The sequence below is a fragment of the Oryzias melastigma genome, linkage group LG4 (genome assembly GCF_002922805.2).
Source record: "Oryzias melastigma strain HK-1 linkage group LG4, ASM292280v2, whole genome shotgun sequence".
Classification (NCBI taxonomy): Eukaryota; Metazoa; Chordata; class Actinopteri; order Beloniformes; family Adrianichthyidae; genus Oryzias; species Oryzias melastigma.
In genome coordinates, this window is record NC_050515.1 from 740,508 (window position 1) to 756,004 (window position 15,497).

The window sequence follows — 15,497 nt, forward strand, 5'->3', positions numbered from 1 at the left end:
AGTCCACTGGAAAGTTGTGTAAGCAAGTAGATTTTTGACAACTGATGGCAACACAACTCCCAGCCATGCTAAAGCTAACGACCGGGTGTTACAGAATCAAAGATGGGCGGGACTGGAGCTGCAGAGCATGATGACATTAAACTTATGGGACTTACACCAATTGACCAATCACCAATAATTGTCGGTCCACTAGCTTTAGCGTGGAGCTTCCAGGGCTTGAATATACATAACAGTAGCTTCATAACTTTAAAAACTTCATGCTATAACAAAAAGTCATTACTTACATTTAAAATAAACTTCTGTGCTTCAGAGCGCACCCACGTGAAGAAGAGCGCTTCTCAGCGCGATGCAGTTTAGCCTCCCGGGGGAGGACTTTGTACCCCTCCTTTTGGAGGGCCGGATTAAAAAAATACATTTCCTGGATACACTTACACTCAAACTCCCCCTTCAAACGGAGGGTAAGGGAGATGTGCTAGGGAGAAGGGAAGAATTCAGATTGGGCCATGGTTTTTTAGTAGTTAGGGATTAGGGTGGGAATCCGGACATAGCCCTAGTGTTTGGTTACCCTTTAAGCGTCACCGACAATGCCTCAGGTGTTGAAGGGTTAAGTGACAAGCTTCAGCGAAAAGGTGTGATGAAGCTTGTTAGGTTGTGTATCAGTGCAGAGAAGCAAAAATAATAGTGAAACACACTCTAATGGATGTTTGCGCTGAGCAAGAAACAATCACTGACCTGTGACTTTCGGACTTGCTGAACACAACAAACTTCTGGCTCCCTGTACTACTTTAAAGTTTGGGCCAATATGTGCTTCTGTCCACCTTTATAAAAGCTAACATCGAAAAAACCTGCTTTTCAAGCACCTGATGCAATATTAACAGACACCACAGGAAATCAGTTCTTTCTCCGTGCTTCATGGAGAAAAAGCTCCAGGTAAATGAGGAGTCAGACCTCGGCTGGGTCACAGCGTGACGGCGGGCTCTCTCCAGGTCTCTGTTGATGAAAGGCTGAAACCTGCGCACCAACCCGAAGGGCTCGCCGGTACTCGCCAAAGGAAAGTTTAGCACATCAGTCACATCTGTGGGGAAGAAACAGGCTCACTTAAAAAAAAAGTTGTTTTGCCACTGAGATGAAGATGTTGCTTTAGCAGAAAGCTCTGACCTGACTCGTGAGGGCACTGAGGGATTCTGCTGCTGGTCATCAGCCACACCAGCTGAGCAGACAACGAAGGGCACCCGGCGAGGGGTTTGCTCGGCCAATCAAACAGCGGCATCACCTGCAGCACTTTATAGACCTTTAAGACAGAGCTGTGGTGTGTGGCAGTTCCTCTGCTTGTGCTTAAGTAGTCCAACCAGGCACAAACTGTCACATTCTGGCTGTCCAATATGTTCCTGTTGAGGAAGTCATGATGATCTGAAATGGATGGAGGCAATCTGAGCCGCACCGGCTGAATCCTGTGGACTTGAGGTGCACTGCTGATCCATTTTCTCCTGAAAACCACCAAATCTGTCTTCCTTAATGTTGACACCGCCACCTCCACTGTGAGCTGACAGGGCCCGGAGCACCGAAACCGCACACGGACCACTGAGCCATCTGCCACTTTGTCAGGGACTGAGTCAAACCCTATGAAATTGTCAGGCAAGGCTTCACCACTCTGGGCTGAAATGGACTGGAACACACAGAGTCCCTGAGGGAAGCGGAGGAAAAATGAAATGGAATGAAGGGAAGGTAAAGAAAAACAAGAGTTCAGTCCGTGCTCTTTCAAACAAATTAAACAGTCTTTTAGGGAGTTTTTTTCCAACAGCTGTTCACAGCAACTGAAAACACAGTGAGCGATGACAGGGAAGCTCCAGAGAGATTAACAATGAGCTGGAACTTGTTAAAAAAACTCTTATACAGCTGAGCGGAACCGTGGACTCCCGCAATCAACTTAATTATTTAGATTGGTAATTAAATTAGAATATTCAATAAGTGTTTTGGAAAAAATAATAGCTTTGAAAAATTCACATTCTCTCGAGGCTAAATGTTAATGTGAAGGTGATTGTTTGGGAGTAAAAAAACATTTCGGCACAGATCTTGATAAGAACGTGAGGCGAGTTTAAATGGGATCACGGCAGTAAAGAGGGAAAAACGCTCCTTACCAGCAGAAAACAGGAAGTCAGTACACATCCAACACTCACTGACTGGATCCCATTCATGTCGACTGGTTTCGTTACAGATCAAATACTTTATGAAAGCAAAGTCATTTTTTTCTTTAATCCAGAAAGTTCTGCGCTGAAATCAACTTGACTTTGACTTGAACACCTGGCAGAATGCTTCCAAACAGGTGGCAAATGTGTGAGCACACACCCAGTGGAATGCAGCATTTCCTGATATTCTGGTGCAGCTCGTTCAGTAACTAGTTTGAGTTACATTTAAAGGACCAGAGCTTCAGTGGCTGAGCTATTTTTACTGCACTGTGAAACAAACGCTACATTTGCTTTTTGTGTTTTTTATGTAGGTGCGGCATGAGAGCGAGCGTAGACTTTGACCTAATTCGATCTGTTCTGGTCGAAGGCTGCACCGTCACCTCGCGCTCTCTTTGGTCTGCGCCCACGCAACACTTTGAAGAAATCTAATCTGAGAAACAACCTGATCTAGCAGCCAAAATTAATGAAGCATCAGCAGCTGACCACTACAGTTTGAATGAAAATGATAGAAGAGATTGTTTTAGGTGACCATGCAGGAATATGAGACGAGACGATTGTCTATATAAACAAGGATTTCTGCTAAAGTTGAAGATTTGATGCTGAACGAGCTTCAATGAGGACGTCTTTGTTTAATTCAACTGTGATAGAACCTTTGGGCAGCAGGTCAGATGGCTCTGCAGGATCTGTGCAACTTCCAGAACATTCTCCTGGAGGGTGAAACAGCAGAACAATCGCCGGTGAGGTTTGGGAAAAAGGCTGCATCCAGCTATGAAAGAGGTCTTCGCAGCTCCAGTCTCCTGGATTTTTATATACCAGTGGCTGAGTATCTGGATGAAAGTCCAATCCAGTTTGGGCAAATTAGCCCTGATCAGAGCTCCAGCTCCTCTGACAGCTCTCTGCCCCCCGGCCTCCCCTTGGCTTCCTCTCAGCCCGTACCTCTCCCGTTCCCCATGGCTCACGGCACCACCACCTTAGCGTTCGTGTTTCAGGGCGGCGTCCTGGCTGCGGCAGACACTCGCTCCAGCTGCTCCGGCCTCGTGGCGTGCCCTGCCTCCCAGAAGATCCTGCCTATCCACAGTCACCTGGTGGGCACCACCTCGGGGACTTCGGCCGACTGTGCGCTTTGGAAACGGATTCTGTCTCGGGAACTCCGGCTCTACCAGCTCCGCAACGGCCACCGTTTGAGCACAAGTGGAGCGGCCAAGTTGCTTTCACACATGCTTCACCCTTTCAAGGGAACTGAGCTGTGTGTGGCAGCCACGTTGTGTGGGTGGGATGACCGCAGCAGCAGCAGAGGAGCAGCTAACGGGCAAGAGACTGATCTGGAAGCCATGCCCAGTGGCAAGGTCTCTCTGATAAAGAGCTCCTTTCTTAAGCAGCAGCCCTGCGTCAGGAAGGAAGCAAGTCTCTCTGGACCCAGCCTGGTTTATGTGTGCAGCGATGGCTCTCGGCTGCAGGGAACGCTCTTCTCTGTGGGATCAGGGTCCCCATATGCATACTCCATTTTGGACCAAGGGGTTCAGTGGGGGCTGAGTGTCGACGAGGCCACGTCGATTGCCAGAGAGGCCGTGTACAGAGCCACATACAGGGACGCATACTCAGGAAACTGTGTAGACGTCTACCACGTCACCTCAAAGGGATGGACTCGCAGGACCAGGGAGGACTTGAAAGAGGAGTATTACAGAGAAAGGGAAAGGCAAAAAGAGGAAGCAGAAAAAAAGAAACTGTAAACATAGATTCAAACTCTTTGAAACAAACTGTTAAAATAAATCTAGCCAGTTGCATCCTCCAGGCTATTTCTCTCCAAATTTAGGCAAAGCAAATTGCTCCATTTAATCAGCAGCTGATGTTTTGTTTGCACTCCTGATAAAATGCAATCTCGCCACACTTCTGGCTGGCATTTTGTCATAGACATTATGAATCATTCTATCATTTCAAATTTGACATAATTACAACCTACACCCACATTTGGTTTAATGGCAAAAGCAGAGAGAGGCAGACAATGAGCAGTCTAAAGATCCAAACAGCTGGAGGCCCAATGTTGAAATTCTCCCCTTTTTTGCTGAAGAAATACAGTCAGGAGCCAAAGACAGATTAATGTCTGCTGTCAGAATGCTTTAGAAGTCTCTCTTATCCTTTCATAAATTTGATAATTGATTACACTTTGCTGAAACTTGGCTGTCCATTTGCATAGGAAAGCTGTAAATTATTCCTCATTGGTCAAGATGCAGTGACAGACTAAAGCTGCATTCAGGGCCCTGGCTGCATTCACACCAAACACGGCAGGCGCATCAAATTCACGTCTGACGCCTTTCTCTTTGACACCTGCCAAATTTACTGCTCAGTGCTAGAGCTAGAATCACTGGGTACCTCGCGATAGGATGCGATACACAATACATGGTTGACAATATCGATGATATCGCGATACTGCAATAATTGGTAAAAAATCGTCACTAATAAATCACATTATACAGAAGAACACGCAATCATAATAAACAACTTGTGTCAACTTTTGTGCAACAAATAATAGACACTTTTGAGCAAATCAGTAATACTATGTCTTTGACAAGCACCGACACCAATTGAATTACAATTATTTGTGAAATTCAGTGTTAACAAAAGTAAACACGAACAGCAGTGCCACTATTTAGCACAAAATTGTTGTAAACAATAGAACAAATATTAAATAATTCAAGTAGCTCCCTTCAGAAGTACTTCAGTATAATGTTTTACAGCCTCTTCAAACAAAAATAAAAGATCGATACTTGGTGAGAACCTATTGAGAATCAATTGCAGGACTAAATATTGCAATCTTTTGGCACACCCCTACTCAACGCCTTGATGCTCCTGCTGCGGAGCAACCGCCAAAATTGTTCTGGAATAAATTTTTTGCCACATCATGGATGATGTTGAGCGAGTAGTTTGGGTTTATACGTTTTGTAGAGCTCTACAGAGGTGCTGGCAAGCACATTGCTGTGTTTGTTTTCATCTTTCAGAGTCTCTTTGGATTCTGTGTACTTCACTTGTGCAACGAAAGCTTCATCTGGGGGCCGTTTTAAACGTTACTACTGTCTGTCTGTGGTCCAGTTTGAGCTTTAATCCCAGAGGGGGGAAATAAAAATGAAACTGGGGGAACTTTTATTATTGTCTTGATGAAAATAAGAAAAACGTAAAAAATGATGTTGAGATAATTCCCTTTTATTTTAATATTTATCCATTTATAAATATAATTCTTATTTATTATTAAAAAAAACGACAATGTGATGATGTAAAGTAGTATGAATATCTTGTATGAATATTCCTAAAAGGGTAAAAAAAAAAAAAAAGTCTGTGCGGCTCCTACTAGATTTTGATCAGTAGCTAATATTCCCAAATGACTCTCTTACTGACAAAGGTTACTGACCCCTAATCTGGTCACTGAAAACGTCACGCTCCCAAAGCCGAGTCACTGATTGGTCAACGCGCTCACCACGCCTTACGCTCACCGAGCTCAACGCCCAAATCGCTACACGCCACGCTTACCCTGTCTTTGCATTCACTTAACATTGAAACTTGATGCCTCTGCCGGGCCCGCCACATTGTGTGTGAATGCACCATTAGAGAAGTTCATCCTTAGTTTTTGTTGAAAATGTTTCTAAACAATACAATTTACCATGTGGGAGCAGTTTGATTGCATGTGTCAAAAATGTTGCATGAAGTTGTGCTTCTCCATGGAGATATGATGAGCAAGTCATAAGTGCTGTAATATATTGTGTATGACAGGAGCTCTTAATGGCTAACATGTCCATACGTGTGCAGCCAGCGTGGCCATGTGTTATTACCAGCATAAAATAAATGACAAGCACGGATGCATGACTGCAGCATGAGAAGAGACGTGTACTACTTCTACTGTGTGATTGACTGCAGCAGAGAAAGTACGAAGGAAAAGCCTCCCCAACTCCCTAACCTCATCTATAATTCCCCTCTTTGGAAGATCATTAATGGTAGAATTATTGAGCAAGTGAAAGAAAAAAAAAGCCATAACAAGTAAAATTCAATTTGAGGGGGGCCCGATTTGAAATCTAGCAGAGGATTTTGTATTTTTTTTTTTGAGGACAGACTTGCAAATCAAAGTTTGACGCCATAAAAGAAAGAGCTGTGAGTCCAAATTTAAACAGACAGCAGTTCTCCCTTTGCTCGGCCTCTTCAAAGTGTTTTGTTCTGTTCTACCCGCCCATCTTCCTCGCACACAAACTCCATCTGAAAGCGGAACAAACGGCCCTGCCTCTGACCAAAACGTCTACCATCGTAGACCCAATCCTCAACGTTGCATCGATAACATCTATTTTGCTTCTATTCATCTAAAAGAACTTTGAAAACATGACTTGAATAGAAAGAATTTTTTAGCTCAGAACGTGCTCTGCACTTTAAAAAATATATCCTGGTATATTCTCCCTAGCAGGCTTTCTGCTGCTCGACGTTGTTATGTGCTTGCTCAGTAGCTGGCATTAATAAAGCTCCACAGGCGGCTTTATACCAGGGAACTGACAAGCGACCTTAGGGTCATCCCACTATCATCCCAACTTCCTTAAAGGCTCTGCTTTTTGTTAGTCATCACACACAAGTCAAGGCTGTGCTGTGTAGTCACTTTTTGCTGTGCCAGGAGCTCAGAAAGCGTGGTTTGATGATTCTGCTTTTAATCAAAGCCCTACGTGAAAAATATCTAACATGAAATAACCCAGGATTTAACGCACTGGAATCACTCACATGATCTCAATGGAAAAGGCTGTGTTGTTTCAGGATCCTGCCGGTGGTCTAAGACTTTTTTTGATCAGGTCTGTCTTCGCTCATAATTGCTGCATTACAAAAACAGCCTTTGAATGGGTTCATTGCTACAGTCAACATCGTCCAATCCCAAACTAAGGTCACAATCTCCCCCTCTGTCCCTGAGCCATGCTGGTGGTAGAGCTCTAGTTTATGGCATAAATAATATCTCATATCAAAATACTTTTTTCTTTAGTTCAGTGACACCAATTGTGAACAGGACTCAAAAAAAGTCTTCTGTGTACAATGTGGACAAATAAAAATGATTCTGATTTATCACCTTTTAGATGTATTGATGACATATTAACACCTGAGGTGTCATCTGTGAGGCTAAGACACAAAATCTTCAACATGTAACATGATTCCAGCAGATCCATCCATCATCCATCTATACATCCATCCATCATCCATCTATACATCCATTCATCATCCATCCAACCATCATCCATCCATTATCCATCTATCCATCCATCCATCCATCCATCTATAGATCCATCATCCATCTATCCATCCATCCATCATCCATTATCCATCTCTCCACCCAACCATCAATCATCCATCCATCCATCAATCAATTATCCATCATTTATCCATCCAACCATCAATCATCCATCCATTATCCATGCAACAATTCATCATCCATCCACCCATCCATCATTTATCCATCCATCCATCCACCTATCCATCCATCCATTCATCATCTATCAATCCATCATTTATTCCATCCATCAATCATATATTCATCCATTCATCCACCCACTCAACCATCAATCATCCATCCATCCATCCATCCATCATTAATTCCATCCATCCACCCCTCCATCATTTATCCACCCAACCATCAATCATCCATCCATTATCCACCCAACCATTCATCATCCATCCATCCATCCATACATCATTCATCCATCCAACTAGCCATCACTTATCCATCCGTCCATCCATCCATGCAGCCATCCATCCATCCATCCCCACCCTGCATATTTGTTATTTGGGGGAAAAATGGCTACCATTGTTAACACTTACAATAAGATTTCTTAACAAGCTTTATTACAACATTAACAAGCATTCTCAGTGAGTTTATAGTGTGTTAGTAAGACATTTGTGAGCACAATAAGCAAAATAAGGTTTATTAACTTACTTAGTAAGATTTATTAATATCTAAGGAGACCACTGTCTATAAAGGCCATTTTAATAAACTGTTTACAAAGTAGTTCCAACGAAATGAGGTCAATTCTTCCGCGATAATGATATCACCTGATTTCGCCATTTTGGAATCAGATGGTGTTAGCAAGTAGTGATTGGTGCGTGAATCTGTCAATCAAAGGCTTTGAACGTTTGAGGTGAGGCCAACAGGCACCATACGCTAATAGACATTGATGGGATTTTGGATTTCTGGGACCATTCCTATTTGGAATGCAAGGGGAAGGGGATGATCAATCCAGTTCTCTCTGTATACTGTCTATGTTTGGGCAAGAACTGGGGAAAGAACATAGAGTAAATGAAACAGACCAATACAAACTGAATCTAAACACATCCTTCACAGTTGTGGTGGGTCCTTTTAAAAAAAAAAAAAAAAAAAAAAACATGCCCCAAATATTTTTAGCTTAATATAAAGTGGGTCAAGGAGAATACATGTTTTGAAAACCTAAACTAACAACAACAATAATTAAAAAACACACACAAATGAAAGGAATTCTGGGTAGAGAAAAACACCTGTGCTTTTTTTTAACCTTCTTACCATGTCAGAAAGGTTTTTTTGGAACTTTTTAAAATTTAAAAAAGGTCAAATAAACAAATATACTTTTTAAAGTCAACGTTTTGACTTTTTGTGAATAAATGTTTAGATCAGTCACAAATCCATCGTTGGAGCTTTCAAAAATGGCAGAACACTGAAGACAAAATACATTTATTTGGGGAAAACGTGTAGGATAACATTTCTTTATGTTTATAAATATTTTTTAATCTGACATTTTTCTCAGGAGATGCTCAGAACAGAGACACTCACGCGGGAACCACGGCTTCACCGCATCATTTGTCCTCTCTGAGATAACGGAGGAGAGGCTTTTAGGGAAAGTCTTTCACAAACTAATGGAGAGGGAGGAGGAGGAGGAGGACGCAGCCAGGGAGGGGAGGGCTGACAGGGGGAGACCGGGCTCCGCTCGCGCGAACCTCGCCAGTCTTTTCCCACGCCGGACTCATCACGGCTCCGTTAAATGACGGAGGCTCACCGCCGCCGGTCAGCACGGTAAGCCCCGTTCCGGAACGCCGCGGGGTGAACTTCTTCTCGCGGGGCAAGTTCCCAGCCGTCGACGTCATTTTGAAATATTTCAGACAGTTTGAATGTGTTTGCTAATTAGCATAAATAAATCGCTCGCGACGTGTTATTTTTTTTTTTAAAGCTAAAGCGAAGTGTTTATATATGATTTGTATTTTATAGTTGAGTATTTTAATATTATTTTCTTAAAATAAAATAAAATAAAAAAAATCCTCTAATTTAATTTTTTAACATGTGTGTGGGTGTGTGCACGCGCTCGACCGTTAGGCTCACCTGCCGCGTGCCGGGTTCATTCCCTCCTCTAATGACAGAGCGTTTGCGGCTCCCCGCGGTATTTTGTCCTTCATTATAATAGTTAGCCCAACTGTGTTTAATCACATTAACATGCATCAAGTAGGTCTGCTTTTTTCTTCTTCTTCTCGTGTTTGCTTTAACGAGACGAGGTCGCGCTCCGGGCTGTTTATAAGCGTGTCTGGGTGCTAATAAGAGGTCCAGATATGGGAGATGTGAGGGGGTCCGTCTGTGTTTACACACCCACCACCCCTCACGAGGCGTGTTTTTATTGGAACACTTGCTCAGCACTGAGCGTTTACAGTGGCTCACTTTAGCTGTGAGTGTCAGACCCTAACAGTAATGAGGTGACTGATGTGCTGAGTACAGTAGGGCTCTCCTCACCAGCCTCTCTGACTTGAGAGACGTCCCTGTGAGCTGGGAGCAGGGGGGGATGAAAGGTCTGTAAGCATTAGGAGAAATGGCAGAGGCGGAGAAAGCAAGTGCAAATGGAGCAGAATCTCCTCAGTTAAAAGAGTTAAAGCTGGCCACCCCTACCCCCATTTCCTCCATCTATGCTTCCATCTACCCATTTCTCCCTATGTAAAAGGCCTGACATGCACAGGCTATTTTTAATAAAAACGAAATAGCCCTGTTGCAGTGAAGCGACTCAGGGCAGAGTGAAGTGAGACTGAAACAGCGATTTGCAATTTGGAGCTATGTCACCACTCGTCATCCTATTCTGAGCCAGCAACAGCAAATCGCCCTCACGCTTTCATCCTCCATCCCTGCCTTACATTAGCCACACACAGACGCACACGCAAACTGATGCATGCTCACTCTCTAAAGACTTCAAACAACAGTGAATGACATGTACTGCTCGCAACGTAGGCTTTTGGAGCAAAGCTGGCAGGAGGAAATTTAAGCTGTGAGCCCAGTCAATGATAACGCACACGGACGAGGGAATTATTTTCTTTTATTTTCATATATTTCAGATGCCAGCGAACAGATGCAGATCATGAGGCGTAACATATGGATGACTTGTGTAATTGGTGTACATAATGAAACAAAAAGAAATCTTTTTTTAAAGTGGAGTCCTTTAGGAAAAAAACAGAAATGCAAAAATGTGATAATTAGTTCAGCTTCCTTGTGATGAAGCCCTCTGATTTAGTTTTTGTTACATCGGGTCAGTGTCTGGAGAGAAAACCCACTGCTTCATTACCACATTTCCTTTTCTCTCGTATTGAGAATATCAACTTGAAATTCTAGAAAAATGTCAAGGCTCATTTAATGCTGCACCATCAGAGGTTGTTGCATTTCTTGGCACAATCTGAGCCTTTAAGTAAATTTGAAGCACATACTGTATTTTTGGAGTAGAAGTTGCTTTTTTTTTTTTTTTTGCATAGTTTGGCCAGAGGTGCGACTTATACTCAGAGCAATAAAATTAGATTTACATATTTGTTATTTTCCCACTAACAACCGGTTGCCCTTTAGTGGTTGTTTATCACTAAAAACCACTAGAGCAGGGGTCTGCAACCTGAGGTTCCAGAGCCACATGTGGTTCTTTTTCCCCTTCATTGTGGCTCTTTGGTTAAAGAAAAATAAAAAAGGTTTTAATTTTAAAAAGTAACTGTGAAGTAAATAATGAGTAGCAAAGTAAAATAAACTAACTCAAACTCATTTACAGACAGTTCATGTATCACTACATGAGGTTCCTGACTACGGTAGGCATCATTCTCTAATAATCCATCAAGCCATGTGGCTTCATAGTTTACCACTATAACACTTTAATAGATTTTTGGGTACATGTACCACAGAAAATCAATTAAAAGTCACTCAGCACCAGAATTCCTCAAGGCATACCAGATTATTAAGATGGATTTTATATTTTTTAACAAATTCTAGGATTCTGTGTGCTTTATTTTTCAAAAAACTCACTTAGTTGAGCTTTGATTGAATTGAATTTTCAATTTTTGGCTGAGATGTACCACAAACTGTAAAAAAAAAAAATCAATCACTGCTGACATCGAGATGGTCGTATTAGGCAAAGACTGTATTTTATTTTGAAAGGGAGCCATGTGAACCTCTGTCAAAAGTTAAAAATATTTTATATTAAAAAAAGCTATTTTACTTTCATGTTTATCTTTTGTTTATGCCAATTAACCAACAGTGTATTTATATTTGTCATAATAGTAACTACAAATAAATACAAACCAGTGTCTTATTTTTCTAAAGGGAGAAATAAGACTTTGTGGTCAGTGACAAATCAACTGAAATGCCTCTTTAAGGTTTGAAGGTTGCAGACCCCTGCACTAGAGGGCACTGTAGGTGTGTGTGTGTGTGTGTGTCAGTATTTGCTACTGACACCAACGCAGAAGAAGAAGCACCATTGAGTTTGATCAGCGGGTAGAGTCCAAAATAAATATGGAGGAGAATCTGATCGTTCTTCCGGTGAACTTTAGGATATAGATCGAGTCCTTAATGTTCTTATTTATATGTTTTCCTTTCTCGGACTTATGCAGGACAGCAAGTCGTCAAACTGGGACACAAAGAAAGGAAGTGATAGCGTCATTCAGCTGAAATAAGAAGACTGAATGATCTCATGAACCCAGACATGGAGACTTGTTTACCGATGCTTTTGTAGAGATCTTCAAAATAATTAAATCTGATCTCTTGACATCGTCCGTGTCTTCCATGAACTGTAAATGAGTTATACATTGCAATGAGGCTAAAGCTTATAACAGTAGCTTCTAGAGGGTTTAGTTTATGAAAACATTTTTAGAGACTCGGATTGGCGTTAAAATCGAAGCAGCAGACACAAATTTCATGTGCGGTATGAACATAGCATCACACAGGGCTTGGCAGATTTGTTCATAACTATTTAATTCTCCCAATAGTGTGACCTGTACTCCACTGTGACTTGTATATTATCTTTTTCAATTTATTTATGCATTTTGGTTGCTGCAGCTTATAATCCAATAAATACAGAACTTATCTGGACATTTATTAAGAGCAGACCAAAAGAATAGCTTTTTTATGCATTGCTCTTGATTATTTGTTTTCTAACCATATCACTAAAACTGTGCATGAAAAAGAGAATATTGCACAGATTTGAACAATCCACTGTCCAGAAAACAAATGCTTTCATGAAAACTTTAATAAATGTGCTTGAAAAGCCTCATTCCTCACTGTGTGTGTGTATGTGTGTGTGTACACACGTGTATATATATGTGAGTCATGGACTGTTGCTCCGTGGAGATGATAATGCATGCCTCCATGTGTGCGTAGAGGTGAAAGCAGATGTCAGAAGCAGTCCATTCATTGCAGCAAATAGCGGCACAGACTGATGGATGCAGGGGGAGGGGGGGGCACAGACAGAGGGAATAAAAAAACTGCAATCACAGTTTGGGTCGCGTTCAGTTGTCGACGCTTCCTCCCGCATTAGGTTTGACAGATCAATGGCTTGTGATCTGGCTCAAATACTGATGAACACAGATCATTAAACTTTTGGGAAATGAGGACACGTCATTGATTATATTATTTATGAGACTAATTAATCTCTTAAAGGGAACCTCTTTTACCACTGGGCTTTTAGGCACATGGAGACCGTCTTCACGGACGGCATCAATCACCTGCTGTCCGGGCAACGCGCGTGACGATGAGCATTAAAGCACCTGAGCTGCACCTCATCGGCAGGCCTTCGGGCTCAGAGTTAATTGAAATTTTTTAAAGACCACACACCTCTGAAAGTGTGAGCAGGAACAGGACGAGCATGCAGCTTTGTGCCGTGTAACTTCTTTTCAGGTGCCTTGTTATTGCAGCGTTGTGTTCAGAGTTTGTGGGTACAACTCGCAGCTATTTTTACAGCAGCTGGCAGAGAGCTCAGATGAACAAACAAAGCTGTTCAGCAAACATTCATGTAGAAATTTATCTTAAAATATCCTCATGTTTGTTAGATAATGAGTAACATGCCAGCTCGTTTTGCGTTTTCTCACTTCAGCATCTTGAAGCACTTGTTACCCTTTTTAATGAATGCAGCCAAGATCACACTAATTATGTCTTCTCTTAGGTGATCCTGTGCATCATGTGCACTGCATGGAAATATGTGAGAACTGTGGGCGAAATGAAGACACGCTTTAAAGAGGGGAATGGAAAAACTAAAGGAGGAGCTGCAGAAGTGAACCCTCATAAAAGCCTGCATCTTATCAGCAATTCCACAGCCATTCCCTGAGACGTCCCTGCTTGGTGAACATTAGCAATGGCAGCACATGTTGTGCTTCTCTTTCTTTTATTCTGTCAAGGGGAAAGAAGTGGCATTTCCGACGCCGCTGGCCTTTCAGAAGAAGATGAGGACTTGCAAGTAATATCAAGCAAAAAGCAACCCGGCCTGCCTCATCCAGAGTCCATAAACATCCTGTTTGAGAAAATCGATAAGCTGGGAAGTCATTTTGAGGAGGCAGAAAGTGGCAGAGAAGTGCTGTCAGGTGTGGATTATGAACTGAATTATATCCAAAACAAAACAACAAATGAAACATACATACTAGGACATCCTGAAGCTTCATCCAAAATACCCAGGAGGCTAAAAGTACCCAAAGAGGCTAAAAGTGTTAATGATAATCACAGTTTAGCGTCAAGGTCAGAAATGGCGAGCACTGGAAATATGGACTACAGTGTTGGCGACAGGGAGCCTGGAAGCAACCTGGGGGCTACTAAACGTAGACGGCTAGAGCCTCACCTGCTGCAGGAGGAGCCTCGCCGCCGCCCCCGCCACCGCAGGAGCTGGCTGTGGAACCAGTTCTTTGTAATCGAGGAATACAGAGGGCCTGAACCTGTGCTCATTGGACGGGTAAGCTCTTGTTTCAGCCAATCAGCTTTCACTTGTGAAACACTTGTGTTTAATGTTATGAAATGATGTCCTGAGGGGAGAAAAACATTTTACCGGCATATTTTTGCAGATGAAATATAACCATGCAAAGAGTAATTTAATTAGAGCTAACACACAGCTCCCCTGTGACCGTAACAGTGTGGGAGTCAGAAAATTGAATTGTTGTTTTTCAAGCAGATGTTTTGCCTCGTACGCAACTGGAAAAAAAATGTTCAATTCAATCAAAGCATAAAAGAGACATTTCCTTATAAAGTTTTTAGCTATGCTTGGCCGCCATGGAAACATTGGTGCATCAGCAATGCTGTCATTTATGCTGATGAGACTGGGAGCAAATCTAAACTACTGTCTGAAACGTCCTGTTTCATTTCCATCACTTTTTAACAGAGGGACATTTAATTTAAAAGCACATTCTGAAATAACTTGGACCCAGAAATGATGTTTTGTGGAAAACATCTTCTTCAGGTGTGAGGGAGACTGCAAAGGACACGCTACAGGCTCTGAGTTATGACAGCGGCTGTCTAGATTTACACACTCTGAGGCGCAGTGTTGTTAGAAATCTGCAAAGGCAGGACATTATGATGATTGGCATCAAAGTGTCTTGCAGGCATCTTTTAGCAGCACAGAAAAGGCTTGTAAGCAGCTTCAGTAATTCAGACTCGATTAATTCATAGAGACATGAATGCATCAAAGTACGGTTTGAAGACTAGAAGAACACATTAAATTAAATCATTTAGCATCAATTCTGCTGGGAAGTTATTTGATCAAGCTAGAAACATTGGAACTCTAATCAAGTGAAAGATGATTCAACACAGACAACAAGCTGTTTAATTAATACTTTGATATAAAGAGGATCAATGGTTCTGAAACGTGCTGCTTTTTGTCCCTTCACATGTGGAGGGGGGTTCATGCATGTGCATGTCAGTGAGCTGTCGTGCAGTGGGATTGTCTGCAGTTTAGTTCAGCTGACATGGTGTTGGGGGAGTAGATGTTAGAGGCTGTTACCTGAGCTGTCCACATTGTTGTGATGTATGAAGATGGTGGCCTTGACTGCCCTTTTGAAGCACATTTGTGTTTT

The 15,497-nt window shown here is 42.2% G+C and overlaps 3 protein-coding genes across 4 annotated transcripts in view; 2 read left to right on the top strand and 1 right to left on the bottom strand.

Annotated features, from left to right (window-relative positions):
- The window catches only part of LOC112150827 (protein sel-1 homolog 3), a 20,159-nt gene extending 17,614 nt beyond the window's left edge, over positions 1-2,545 (bottom strand). The window contains exons 1-3 of one of the 2 annotated variants that reach the window (XM_036211403.1): positions 2,139-2,545; positions 1,159-1,684; positions 949-1,075 (exon numbers count right to left, since the gene is read on the bottom strand). In XM_036211403.1, coding sequence (XP_036067296.1) covers positions 949-1,075; positions 1,159-1,684; positions 2,139-2,195 — 710 coding nt within the window. In that variant the 5' untranslated portion in view covers positions 2,196-2,545. The remainder of the gene's footprint in view (positions 1-948; positions 1,076-1,158; positions 1,685-2,138) is intronic. The other variant, XM_024279328.2, reaches the window with a different exon arrangement.
- Positions 2,546-2,854: 309 nt separating this feature from the next.
- On the top strand, positions 2,855-3,916 carry psmb11b (proteasome 20S subunit beta 11b). The gene has a single exon (XM_024279199.2). The coding sequence runs from the start codon at positions 2,855-2,857 to the stop codon at positions 3,914-3,916; it is 1,062 nt and encodes a 353-aa protein (XP_024134967.1).
- Positions 3,917-9,001: 5,085 nt separating this feature from the next.
- Positions 9,002-15,497, top strand: part of LOC112150826 (cadherin-24) — a 31,852-nt gene continuing 25,356 nt past the window's right edge. The window contains exons 1-2 of the mRNA XM_024279327.2: positions 9,002-9,237; positions 13,607-14,383. Coding sequence (XP_024135095.1) covers positions 13,796-14,383 — 588 coding nt within the window. The 5' untranslated portion in view covers positions 9,002-9,237; positions 13,607-13,795. The remainder of the gene's footprint in view (positions 9,238-13,606; positions 14,384-15,497) is intronic.

What these genes read in the sequence shown, in the direction of transcription:
- psmb11b (XM_024279199.2), top strand. Translation starts at nt 2,855, where the DNA reads ATGGCTCTGCAGGATCTGTGCAACTTCCAGAACATTCTCCTGGAGGGT.